Source organism: Aquarana catesbeiana, linkage group LG11 (genome assembly GCF_042186555.1).
Source record: "Aquarana catesbeiana isolate 2022-GZ linkage group LG11, ASM4218655v1, whole genome shotgun sequence".
In the NCBI taxonomy this organism is placed as follows: Eukaryota; Metazoa; Chordata; class Amphibia; order Anura; family Ranidae; genus Aquarana; species Aquarana catesbeiana.
The window spans coordinates 277,218,623-277,232,083 of NC_133334.1; the positions used below are offsets into that span (position 1 = coordinate 277,218,623).

General features: G+C 45.6%; 1 protein-coding gene across 1 annotated transcript in view; it reads left to right on the forward strand.

The window, feature by feature from the left end:
• The window catches only part of PHLPP2 (PH domain and leucine rich repeat protein phosphatase 2), a 51,352-nt gene extending 38,307 nt beyond the window's left edge, over window positions 1–13,045 (forward strand). The window contains exons 11-19 of the mRNA XM_073605884.1: window positions 455–550; window positions 3,329–3,484; window positions 5,093–5,293; window positions 6,619–6,781; window positions 6,982–7,112; window positions 7,251–7,361; window positions 7,443–7,637; window positions 10,267–10,492; window positions 10,689–13,045. Of these exons, the coding sequence (XP_073461985.1) occupies window positions 455–550; window positions 3,329–3,484; window positions 5,093–5,293; window positions 6,619–6,781; window positions 6,982–7,112; window positions 7,251–7,361; window positions 7,443–7,637; window positions 10,267–10,492; window positions 10,689–11,795 (2,386 nt within the window). The 3' untranslated portion in view covers window positions 11,796–13,045. The remainder of the gene's footprint in view (window positions 1–454; window positions 551–3,328; window positions 3,485–5,092; window positions 5,294–6,618; window positions 6,782–6,981; window positions 7,113–7,250; window positions 7,362–7,442; window positions 7,638–10,266; window positions 10,493–10,688) is intronic.
• Window positions 13,046–13,461: the final 416 nt, after the last annotated feature.

The window sequence follows — 13,461 nt, forward strand, 5'->3', positions numbered from 1 at the left end:
GAAGGCAGAGCTCCTCTGGACTGAACGGCTTAAGTAGGCTGGACTGACGAGCAGGATATCATCAACAGCTGAGTAACTGTGGAGAGAAATGGGAGCTGGCAATTAGCCGACAGCTGAGCATCCAGCTCAGAGAAGGAAGGGCTGAGGCCAGCCCTGACAGAACCCCCGCCCACTGTCACAGGTGGGGGGGGGGTCAGGGGAAGAGGTGGCAGGAACTGGAACAAGTTACATGTTCTACCCTAAAAACAGGTGGAGCATGTAACACGTTCCAAAAGATGAACTTATCCTTTAAGGTGAGCATTTATTGGGTGTTGGAATCCTTACTTTACAGATTGCTTAGGAGTGAGTTAGATTCTGTATATACATATATATTGTTTGAAAGCATGATAATTCCCCTTTAAGCAGTGCATTCATTTAAGTTCTGACACTCTTGAACATTATGTCTGTATTACAGGAACTGTCTAGCGTGGGTGCCGGAGTGGATATGTGAGGCCAAGAAGCTGGAAGTTCTTGATCTTAGCTGGAACGCGATAACAGAGCTGCCTTTCAGGTAATATTAAAGGTTTAGCTGTGTGCGGTAGAGAATTTTCACCTTTCCTAACTCCTTTACCCATGTGTGCAGCAGCAAAAAGCTGGGCTGTAACACCCACACGCCACACATATGCATGGCTGGGAGGGTAATGTTTATGCGCTGGGAGCGTGCTCCCTGCCTGCTCCCTGCACAAAGCCTGAGCTGGTGAAAATATCCCTCAGTCCTGACTAAACCTTGGTAGCTGGCAGGACCAACTTCTGATCATGTGACAGCCAATCATGTCCTTGATGACACCCTGGAGGATGGGGCGAAACGCGTCAACGTATTTCCCGTTTCACGAACCAGTGACGCAACTTCCGCTATCCGTGGAACGCGCGCCGCCCAGCGGCGAACCCGGAACTTACTGATGCCTGTTTTACAGAGCTGTCTCGTAAATGGCGTTGTTTGATTGTGCATTGGATTTAGTACCAGCGGTACTTAACTATTGGCTTTTTTATACATGTTTCCCAATATGAATGATCTACCTTGGTTCATCCACGTGAATACCCGTATGGAAGTTTCTCTGAGAGTCCAGTTTATAGACATCAGATCTTTTAGATCACAGCCTTATTGACCCCTAGACTGCAAAGCTGAGTGTCCATTGACTCTGGTGAGTAGGGTCTCAAGAGGGGAGTGTGGCACTTGAAACACCTTATCCTGAACCACGAAGCACTTGAATTTGGAGCACTTAGCACTTTATTCATTATATATGTATAGATCTTAATAATATTGTCACGGTCAATATTTTATGAGCACATTATTAAGTTGATGTTCAATATTCTGCTAGCGCTGTTAATTTATGCATTCAGCCAATCACAGTGGTCACATGATCGCCAATCTTTCCTGCTCACCTGGGCATTAAGTGCTTAAAGAAGACGTCAGTTCGGGCGGAAAGGGACTTTTTTCAGCATTGTTGAAAATGTTGGTATCTTCTTCCTCCTCCTCATCGAGAGGAAGTGCAAATTTTCTTCACGTGGTTTCAACAGTTTTTCATTTTGCACCTGTTTTTACCCTAGATGAAACCTGCTATGAAAGATATATGTAGGTTGTCATTGCTGACCATACCTTTTTGAAAACACATGTTGCCTGGAAAACTGTTGTAGATCTGAAGCAGCTGTAAAACCTTGGATGAAATGGATGAATCCTGGTCCATTCTTTATGGCAAAGTTCTGGCATTTCCTCATGTTGCTGAAGCTTTTGTTGGCCATCGTAAGACTGGGCCATTAGGAATGTATATGTGGTGGGAGATAGCAGCACGCTCTGACAAAACCCGAAGTCCTTAAGCTTTGCCTAAAAGATTGGTCTTGTATTTGGCCTTAAAGAGGAACTGATCTCTAGAAGCTGTGCCGAAAAAAGGCTAGGTCGAGGGCAAGGCGCCACCAGGATTGCCTGTGGTCTCCCTGCAGCTAACCTTTACCATGCTTTGTTCTGCACTGTTTCCCTATGTGGTGGTGGCCATCTTGGTAGAGGCGGGGCTTTGCTTTCTCTGGTCAGAGTCTCTAGCTAGGAGAACAGTGAGCAGCACAGCAGTGTCATCCCCAAATCTCACTCCAGATCTCCTGAGACTGTAACTCAGAAGCACAATGCCTTAGATCTCAAGCCAATGGCTACTGAATACTGTATATGTTTGTGTATGTATGTATGTATGTATGTGTAAAACAGTTCAAGTAAAATTTACCCCAAACCATCATGGTTCTTCTTAAAATCCATTATAGTTCTCCTTAAAAACCACTAAGGAGCAATGTATTGAAACCAATATGAGTTTTCCAATGGTTTGTTAACTTTAATAAGTTGAATCCGGCAACTCGGTGTAGTCCATAAAATCCAAATCTTTATTGGCTAAATGCTAAAACACACTGGTAACAAGCTAATGAATTTCGGGCGTTGAAACACATTGTTACCAGAGTGTTTTAGTATGCAGTATGTATAAAAAAACATATAAAGAGGAAAAAAATGCGCTTAATGTAACAATAATGAGTCATATTAATCAAACAAATGATTATATATAAAGCCCAATGTGATATAAACACAGAATTAAACATAAATTAGAGAAGCTGCACTAATCTTAAGGTTTAAATTGCTGTCAATTGCTTGTTAGTAGAAAAACATAGTCTTAGATTGTGATGAAATATCAGTCCAGTTCTATTCCAGAACAGACACCAAAGTGAAATTAATCAACAGAATGTGCCACCACCTTAAGTAAAACTTGCTTACCAGATGGCAAGCTTACCAGAGGGCAGATGGCTATAGCCCAGCCAAGGCCTTTGCTTGTATAGGAGATCGTACGTAAGCTTTAAATGGATGGCTGCATACGTTCTCCAAACACTACTGGCGCCGTACGATCCAGGACCATAAGTTCAGCAGTAAACTCAGCAGTACCCAAGGAGAGAAAAACAACTATAGTGTAATATTGCTTCAATCGGTATTTATTGTATAAAAACTATATTGCACTTGCATTTAGAAAGTTAAAATCGCGCATAAAAACAGCAGAGCCGGCCGGCTGCAAACAGAACCGTCCTTCTAGCGAGACAGCATGGTGACGTCAGCACGTATCTTCCGCCAGACGCGTTTCGTCATATGTGACGTCAATAGGGAGATTTTTTTTTTTTATGTAGTATGTAAGCTTGAACTTATTATGGATCTTATTGTTTGAGTGCAGAAGCACTATAGCCAGAGTAGCCAGTCTTAAACCACAAGAAGCTGAATCTGCAGTCGAGCTTGGAGTAATGTTTGGTAACTTTGTTCTTTCCCTGGCAGGATAATGGGCTCTTCTAGTCTGCGAAGACTGATGCTTGGACACAACCAGCTGAAGAGCCTTCCTTGCCCCATGGAGTCCATTCCTCTGGAGAGCCTGGATGTGCAACACAATATGCTGAGACACCTTCCAGACTCCCTCTTTACCGTAGCTTTAAAGTAAGTGTCTGTGGGAGGCACATCTGGAACATCTGGAACCAGGGAGAAGGACTGTGACCATAGACATAGAAAAAGACAGTGCACTTTTTTTAGATTACAGTAAAAATCCATTTTTAAAGGGACCCCCCCCCCCCCCCCCCCGCCTGTTTAATCAGATAAGCATACTTCTATACATGTACAGTATACTTGCATACCTGTAAGTCAGGCTGGGTTTAGTTTTCAACTTTACACCCTGATGTGCTGAAAATGGACTTTAATTTTTCAAGCGCCTCTGACACTTGTGGCAATATTGAGGGCTGTGCGTTGTACAGGGATCCGGCTACTCCCTAGCCCTGACGTTGACCAAGTTCCTGGCAGTATCTGAGGAGGCTTTACCCAATCTGCATCCACAGACTTTGCAATCACGTGTGACTTTCCTTCTTTTGAAACACTGAGATTTGCTCAGATGCCTATGACTATGTCATTTTATTGTAGCACCCTTCTAGTTCAGAGTAGAGTGCTAGGTAAATTTAGTTTAGCTCCTCTGTAAACAGTAGAGTGGGGGTTGATTGCTTAGGGCTGCTCAGTGTTTCACAGGCTGCTGTTCTGCTACTCCCCCCTGTCTTCTAGATTGTTCTGGAAGTATAGTGGGAGGGAGAGAAGGACAAGCAGCCTGAATATTTAGGGAAATCCAACCAATTCCTGAGGTTGTGTGCCCAGAAGGTGGAGGGAGAGCCCCTAAGTAGTCTGAGGCCTGGCAGCAAGGGGGCAGTGTTCCTGGATCCAGTCCTGCAGGAAGAGACCACTGTGAAGGGGCTTTGTCCCTGGGGAAGAGAAAACCAGGGGAGCCCTTGTAAAGAGATCGGGGGCCCAGCTAGGCTTAGCTGTGGGGCCTACCAAGGAACCTTTGTCCAGAGACTGAGCTGAGCCAGAAGGAATTTGGTGGGAAGAAATCCAACCATCCTGTGAAGTGACTAACCCCCCCCCCCCTTTTTACAGAGGAAAAGTGACAGTGGGGTGCTTTGATCTCCTAAGGGGAGTACAGGCCACTATCAGTGCAAGAAGTCCTGCCAGATATTTCTTTTGCAAGTTCTGTACTGCTCCCCAGCCCTATCCAAATTATTTTTTTGAAAAAAAAAACCTTACACAACAAACCCCTAGAGTGATCTTTTGAGCCAGAGGAAGAATGGCAAAAATGCTGTTTGAGATCCAGCTCTCAAATTTTTGTTGTCGGGAATTCCGACAACAAATGTCCGATGGAGCCTACACACGGTCGGAATTTCCGACAACAAGCTCCCATCGAACATTTGTTGTCGGAAATTCCGAGCGTGTGTACGCGGCATTACAGCTTTTATTGCTTTGGATGGGATTGTGAAGGGTTCTAAGTTCCTATTGCTGATTCTGTACCCATGGAGTACTTACCCCTCACTGATTACACAGGACATGTGAGCAAATCTCCTCAAACTAGGGGGAAGTCTCCCATTTTAACAGCGGTAATAGAACTAGCGTTTTCTCATATTATTTAGGCTTCTATCTAAAAATTTATCTGAAAGACATCATGTTCAACCTTTCATTTGTGGGACATACCTGTCTGTTGTGGTTTCTAAGTATGTGGATGTCTGTTGTCAGTCTCAGGTTTCTGAACGCATCAGCAAACATCCTGGAGAGCCTCCCGTCAATGTTCAGTGGAGAGGAGAGTGGGACCAGGCTGCAAGCTTTCTACCTAACCAACAACCATCTAATGGACCAGTATGTTCCTTTCCTGACCATCCATACCAACCTCAGGGTTCTGCATCTGGCCTATAACCAGCTGGAGACCTTCCCAGCCAGGTGAGACCATGGCAACTTGTATTTCCATTATGAGCTTAAACCAGGGGTCTCCAAACGTTCTAAACAAAGGGACAGGGTATTGTCCTTCAGATATTAGGGGATTGGACTGTGGCCATTGGGAGTAGAAAATGTCCCAGAATCCATGTTCATATTGCCTCAGACTTGGTGGTCAGTAGGAGAAGAAATAGCGTCCCATAATTGGTATTGGTGGGAGTAATGGTGCCCAATCCTTGGTGTATATGAGAGAAATGGTGCCCCATCCTTGGTGTAAATGAGAGGAATGGTGCCCCATCCTTGGTGTACATGAGAGGAATGATGCGCCATCCTTGGTGTACATGAGAGGAATGGTGCCCCATCCTTGGTGTACATGAGAGTAATGGTGCGCCATCCTTGGTGTCAATCGGAGGAATGGTGCTCCATCCTTGGTGTCAATGGGAGGAATGGTGCCCCATCCCTGGTGTCAGTTGGAGGAATGGTACCCTGTTCTTGGTTTCAATGGGAGGAACAGTACCCTATTGGTTTCAGTGGGAGGAATGGTACCCTATTGGTTTCAATGGGAGGAATGGTGCCCCATCCCCGGTGTCAATTGGAGGAATGGTGCCCCATCCCTGGTGTCAATTGGAGGAATGGTTCCATTGGGATGAATGGTGCCCCATCATTGGTGTCAATGGGAGGAGAGGTGCCCCATCCTTGGTGTCAATGGGAGGAATGGTGCCCCATCCTTGGTGTCAGATGGATGAATATTGCGTCATATATGTGAGAGGAATAGGGTCGGATAAAGGCAAGCAAAGTGTCACATCTGGCCCACGTGCCACAGTTTGGAGACCACTGGCTTATATCAATGATCCATATCACGCATTGTCTTCTAATTGGATAAACTCACTGATGTTGGGGTGGGGGAGGGGGACTTCAAATGGCCTCTTTAAAGAGTCACAATGCATTATGCAAATCCAAACCTAGATTTAGAATTTGCCCTTTCTCTGAGTTTGACTCTTCATCTTGAGAGTTTTCCAGAATGTGGAAGAGTTAGAACCTGTGTCAAGTTTTTTTTGTTTTGCTGCATGGGACCCAATCAAGAAAATCTCCCATAACTTCCAGTAATGTGACAGGAAGTGAGTGGAGCTCATCTTCTCAAAATGAATGTTAGTCAAACCTCAGGCCGTTGTCACCAGAACTGGTGTCCTCATACAGAAATTTCTGTATTACACCTGGGCTGGTGACAACTATAAGTCAGAAGGTCTACTTTGAGGACAATTGTATAGAGAATTTTGTAGGCATGTTGGCTCTGATTCTAGTGTCCTCACAAATAATTTGTCCTCTTGTAGCAAGCTCAACAAGCTGGAGCTCCTGGAGGAGCTGAACATTAGCGGTAATCGGCTGAAGTCGATCCCCAGCACAGTGTCCAACTGCAAACGACTGCACACGCTCATCGCCCACTCCAACTGCCTCAGCGTCTTCCCGGAGATCTTCAACCTGCCACTGATCCAGGTCTCAATCCACCTCCAACCTTACATGACCTCTCCCAGCTGTCCATTTCTCGCTCTGATCCCCTTTTATGTCTCCCCCTACCTTCCCCTCTCTTACCCCCTGCAGGCTGTGCTACAGCTGTAGACTTGTGTACATGGTGTCATCTCATTGTCACTCACTCGGCCTATGGCATGAGATGTTGCTGCTCTTTGTTCCTGCAGCTGGTTGACCTGAGCTGTAACAGCCTGGTGGAGATTGCGGCCCCGGAGAGCCTGCCTCCTGTCCTTCACGAGCTGGACCTGAAAGGGAACATTGACCTGGTGCTGGACCATCAGCTACATGATATCTTCAGGTAGTAGGACATCACTGTCCGCAGATGTTATCGGCCTTGCCGCTAGCAGCCCCTCGCAATAGCAGCTTCCTGCACTCAGGTGAAAGGCATGTATAAAACTTTTAATAGTTCTCGTATTCTGTTGATCTCTCTGTATAGTCACATCCCCATCCTGAAAATCGACAACAAACCTTTGCCAAATTCTGACCTGCCAGTGACCTCCATCTCCTGCAATCACGGCTTAGCAGAGATGTCCGGGCAGCGGAACAAGTGAGTACTGTTGGCATCTTTGCCATGAGCTTCGTTTTTTAGTGACTGGGCAATGTTGATTGTTGTCCTTCCTGTCTGCAGGCTCTGTGTCTCCTCGCTGGCCGTGAGCGACTTTGCCGATGGCGTGGAAGCTCTGTATGGTATGTTTGACGGGGATAAGAACGAGGAGGTGCCACGTCTGCTGCAGTGCACTATGGGAGATGTGCTGCTGGAAGAGCTGCAGCAGTCAAATTGCGAGCGAACGTTCATGTGCCACACATTCCTGGTGTCACACAGGTGAGCCGCCATGTCTTCATAGATGGGGGAAAACTGGAAGACAGCTCACATATACAGTGAGGGGGAAAAAAGTATTTGATCCCCTGCTGAAATGATCAGTCTGTAATTTTAATGGTAGGTTTATTTTAACAGTGAGAGACAGAATAGCAACAAAAATATCCAGAAAAACACATTTCAAAAAAGCTATAATTTCATTTGCATTTTAATGAGTGAAATAAGTATTTGATCCCTTCGCAAAACATGACTTAGTACTTGGTGGTAAAACCCAGCAAGATTTCTGGCTCCCAGTTATCTTCTTTACAGGTAACAAGCTGAGATTTGGAGCACTTTCTTAAAGGAAGTGCTCCTAATCTCAGCTTGTTACCTGTATAAAAGACACCTGTCCACAGAAGCAATCAATCAATCAGATTCAAATCTCTCCACCATGGCCAAGACCAAATAGCTGTCCAAGGATGTCGGGGACAAGATTGTAGACCTACACAAGGCTGGAATGGGTTACAAGACCATCGCCAAGAAAACATAAAATAACTGTCCATCTCCCTCAGTTTGGGGCTCCATGCAAGATCTCACCTTGTGGAGTTTCAATGATCATGAGAACGGTGAGGAATGAGCCCAGAACTACACGGGAGAATCTTGTCAATGATCTCAAGGCAGCTGGGACCATAGTCACCAAGAAAACAATTGGCAACACACTACGCCGTGAAGGACTGAAATCCTGCAGCGCCCGCAAGGTCCCCCTGCTCAAGAAAGCACATGTACAGGTCTGTCTGAAGTTTGATAATGAACATCTGAATGATTCAGAGGAGAACTGGGGGAAAGTGTTGTGGTCAGATGAGACCAAAATCGAGCTCTTTGGCATCAACTCAACTCGTCGTGTTTGGAGGAGGAGGAATGCTGCCTGTGACCCCAAGAACACCATCCCCCACTGTCATACATGGAGGTGGAAACATTATGCTTTGGGGGGTGTTTTTCTGCTATGGGGACAGGACAACTACACTGAATCAACGGGACGATGGACGGGGCCATGTTGCCGCAACTGGCCCGGCAACCTGTGACGGGTCCCAGATGATTGCCGAGAGGGAGGGGGGGGAAGAGGTGATCTCCCTTCTGGTGCTGCAGTGCGCCGGGAGGAAGTGGGAGCTGAGACCCTCTCAAAAGAGGGTGTCTGCTCCCCCCCCCAAAAAAAATGACATGCCAAATGTGGTATGTCAGGGGGTCACCTTCCCTTAAAGCGGAAGTTCCATTTTTGAGTGGAACTCCACTTTAATGACTTGGAGAGGATCTGCAAAGAGGAGTGGGACAAAATCCCTCCTGAGATGTGTGCAAACCTGGTGGCCAACTACAAGAAACGTCTGACCTCTGTGCCAACAAGGGTTTCTCCACCAACTACTAAGTCATGTTTTGTGAAGGGGTCAAATACTTATTTCGCTCATTAAAATGCAAATCAATTTATAACTTTTTTGAAATGCGTTTTTCTGGATATTTTTTTTTTGTTTCTCACTGTCTCTCACTGTTAAAATAAACCGACCAATAAAGTTATAGACCGATCATTTCTTTGTCAGTGGGCGAATGTACAAAACCAGCAGAGGATCAAATACTTTTATCCCTTCACTGTATTTATTAAGGTGGAACTAAACGGTATCTGAGCACCACAAACTGAAAACGCAATTGAATTCATTTTTAATATTCAAGGCAAACTCCCCCATCCAGTGCCGGGTCAAGGTCACCTAGCACCCAAGATGCCAAAAATGCCCCCCCCAAAAAATCAAGCACTTTTCTGAACGCTAACCCCCTAAGCATACATATATTCCCTTTGCAAGCCACAAATTATTGCCCCCTAACTCCCCCCCCTCAAATCCTTTTCCTCCTAGCACAAATCCTCTGCACCTCAAATTTCCCCTTTGAGCACAAATCCCCCTCCTGACTAGCCCAAATCTTCCCTCCAGTACAAATCCGCCCCCCCCCCCCCCCCCCCCCGCCAATTTCCTCTCCTAGCACAAATTACGCCGAATCATCTCTACTTGCACAAATCTCCCCACCCCAAAAAAAATGTCCTCACAAGCACAAATCTCCCTCCCCAAATTTGCCCTTCTAGCACCAATCCCGCTCAATAATCCCTACCAGCACAAGTTCCCCAATCCCCTGCCCTAAATCCCTTCACTAGCACACATCCCCTCCCAGCCGAATTGCCCCCCGAGTCACCCTTCCCAGCCCAATCACCCCCTGTACAAATCCTCTCCCCCTCAAATTTCCCCTTCGAGCACAAATCCCCCCTTCTAGCACAAATACTTCCCCCCAAGCACAAATCCTCCTCTCCTGGCACCGATTAACCCAAATCATCTCTACTAGCACAAATGCCCCCCAAAAAAATGTCCTAACAAGCACAAAAATTTATTTTGTTGAGAAATCACATTGAAACCCCCCCCCCACCCGGCAATGTGGATGTTCCCAAAATAGGAGAAATCCTACCTGGGCCTCATTAGTTTTATCAAAGCTATTGGCATTGACTTTGTGCTGCCTGCTCTTACCAGGACGTTTAGTTTTAAATCTTTATATCGGCTGATTCTGGTTCCAGCATGTTTGGGATATGATTGCGGTATTAGTGGGTTCTTTCTATTTCTTGCTACAGAAAGCTGGGGACCGCAGGCCAGAAACTGGGCTCTTCTGCCGTTCTGTGTTACGTTGGACGTGGTGCGGCCGATCACAGCTTCTCCCTGACCGTTGCCAACGTTGGGACTTGCCAGGCCGTGTTGTGTCGGAACGGGCAGCCCCTCGCTCTGTCCAGGGTCTTTAGCTTGGAGCAATGTCCAGAGGAACTTTTACGGATCAAGGAGCAAAAGGCGATCCTCACCGAGGTATGTGGAATTTATGGATTGGGAGTTGACTGTTTTATTTACTACATGCACTTCTATCACTGGGAGGTGGTGGCTTCTCTGTTCAATTAATTGTGGCTAAGCGCTGCTAGAGTGAGCTTAGGACTTTGGTTGTTACCGGCAACAGACCATTTTTCTCTCTCGGCTAACCCATTCTTTAACTGGTCTTGTCTTGCAGGACAACAAGGTTAACGGTGTCACCTGCTGTACCCGTCTGCTGGGCTGCACCTATCTACACCCGTGGGTGCTCCCAGATCCTCATATCACCACGTTGCCGCTGACCGTGCAGGATGAGATGTTAATTCTGGGGAGCAAAGCATTGTGGGAATACGTACCAGCAAAAGAGGCCGTTCAAACCGTCCGCCACCTTCCCGATCCGCTGGCCGCTGCTAAGAAGCTCTGTACTTTGGCGCAAAGCTACGGCTGCCAGGACAATGTAGCCGCTTTGGTGGTGTGTCTCAGTATTGGAGAGGACACCTGCACCTGTGAGATGCACACACTAACGTTACCTAATCCATCCGGTTTGGCCTCCGCCGTGGCAACAAAAGAGTCTCCCGACTCGGTCACGCCGTCCTCCAGCAGCGGCATCGCCTCCGAATTCAGCAGCGAAATGTCCGTGTCGGAGGTGAGTAGTGAAGTTGGATCTACAGCTTCAGATGAGCACGCCATAGCCAGCCTAGAAGGAGGTCTCATCCTGCGTCCCGAGCGAAGGTGCAGCTTGCACCCCGTCCCCTCAGCCAGCACCTTTCAGCGGCAGCCCTCTTGCGCTACCTTCTCCAGCAACCAGTCGGAGAACGGTCTGGACAGCGACGATGAGCTGCAGGCCGAAGGCCTCATCATGGGCAGCCGGCTGGAGGTGGAGGTGGACATTCACTGCAGCAGGCAACATTCCCCGGAACCTTCAGGTATCGGCACTTTCCAGAGCCTAGAGGAGGACGCTTGTGGAATTTCCATGCAGATTTTACAACAGAACACCATAAACCACAACCAGAGCCAAGAGAAGGACGAACTGCCTTCCTCCATGTCTGGGCTGAGTTTATATAAGAAGAAGCACTCCAATGGCTCTGTGGTACCGCTCGAAGAAATGCTCAACTTAATCGAGGTCGCTTCTGAAGCTCCAAAGAGAAAAACTGGCTATTTCTCTGCTCCTTCCCAGATGGAACCCGAGGACCAGTTTGTGGTTCCTCCACACTTGGAAAACGAGGTGAGGGAGCAGCTGCACGAACTGGAGTCAGCAGCAGAAGACAGAGTCCACGCCCCCGAGGAGTTCGACACTGCCTTGTGACCCCCATGGATCTCCGAAAAAACCCCACCATCAATGGTCTGCTTGATCCCACAAGTTGCACATTTTACAACTTAAATATTGCCAGTTTGAACAAACAACAAAGAAAAAAAAAAAAACCTTCTTACTACTGAACCTTTTGCTAAGAAAGTTGCGATTTTTTTTTTTTCTTCTGTGAAACGATGAAAACGCTTATTTAACCTGTACATGGTTGAGGGATCTGCCAATCACAGCATACCTCTCAAATCCTCCCCCCTTTTTTAACACCAAATGTTTTATTCAGCTTTTTTTTTTTTTTTTTTTGTGCATTTAATTTATTAACGCGTTTTAAATTCCTGGTTGTTGAGCCAATGAACAAATGTGAATCGAATCCAAATATTTATATTTTGAACGAAGTGGATCTGTGGAAGCGATGACACCCTCAACCATGGCTTGGTCCTTTGGGATGCGTCCTGAAGCCCTTGGCCTTCACTGGCGTATTATAGGAAGAGGATTCTTAAAGGTGGGGACCACCATTGGAAAAAAAAAAAATAGGTCTTCTGATTTCTATTTTTATCCTCTTCCAGAAACACATTGTTCCTTTTTTTAGAACAAATACGTTATATTGGTGCTTATAAAGAGCACACTAATTCTCAAAGAAAATTTATTTTTTTAAATTGCTATGTCTAAGAGCTGCTCCATAGCATCTGGTTTGTATCTAAAGCCAACATTTTTGTTTTATTTTTTTATAGAGCAGGTTAGGGTATGGTTAAAGTGTATTTCCACTTTTGCAGCCAAATTATATTGGCCACTAAAAATTATCACTTGAAAATAGAGTTATCTGCATTTTGCCGATAAACTGATTTTGCTGTGATTTTTTTTTTTGTCTGCATTTACAGTGCGTTTTTCATTGGTCATGTAACTCAAAGCCCGCCTATCAGACGATAAGGTGCCGGTAATGGCCGAAAATAAATTCATAGTCATTTAAATTTAAGACTTTATGAATATATAATACAATTATATCTAAAAAAAAAAAAAAAATTAAAAACTGCCTGTTTTAGTTTCGGTTTTTGGGCCCAGTGCATTCTGAATTTTTAGCTTCGGTCCAGAATTTTCGTTTCGCTGCACCACTTGTGAAAATGCACTTTAAAACCTCTGCAGTGGGGAAAATTATGATTTGATCCCCTGAAGATTTTGTAAGTTTGCCCCACTTACAAAGAAATGAAGGGTCTATGATTTTTATCATAGGTTTATTTTAAATCATAGAGACAAAATATCAACCAAAAATCCAGAAAAAACACACGATACAAATGTTATAAATTGAGTTGCAGTTCAGTGAGTAAAATAATTTTTTGATCCCCAAGCAAAACACGACTTATTATTTGGTGGAGAAATCCTTGTTGGCGATCACAGAGGTCAGACGTTTCTTGTAGTTGGTGACCAGGTTTGCACACATCTCAGGAGGGATTTTGGGCCACTCTTCTTTACAGATCTTCTCTAAATCATTCAGGTTTATTGGCTGTCCCTTGTCAACTTGAAGTTTCAGCTCCCTTTATAAATTTTCTATAGGATTAAGGTCTGGAGGCCTCTCCATGACCTTAATGTGTTTCTAGCCACTCCTGTGTTGCCTTGGCGGTATGTTTTGGGTCATTGTCATGCTGGAAGACCTATCCACAACCCATCTTCAGTA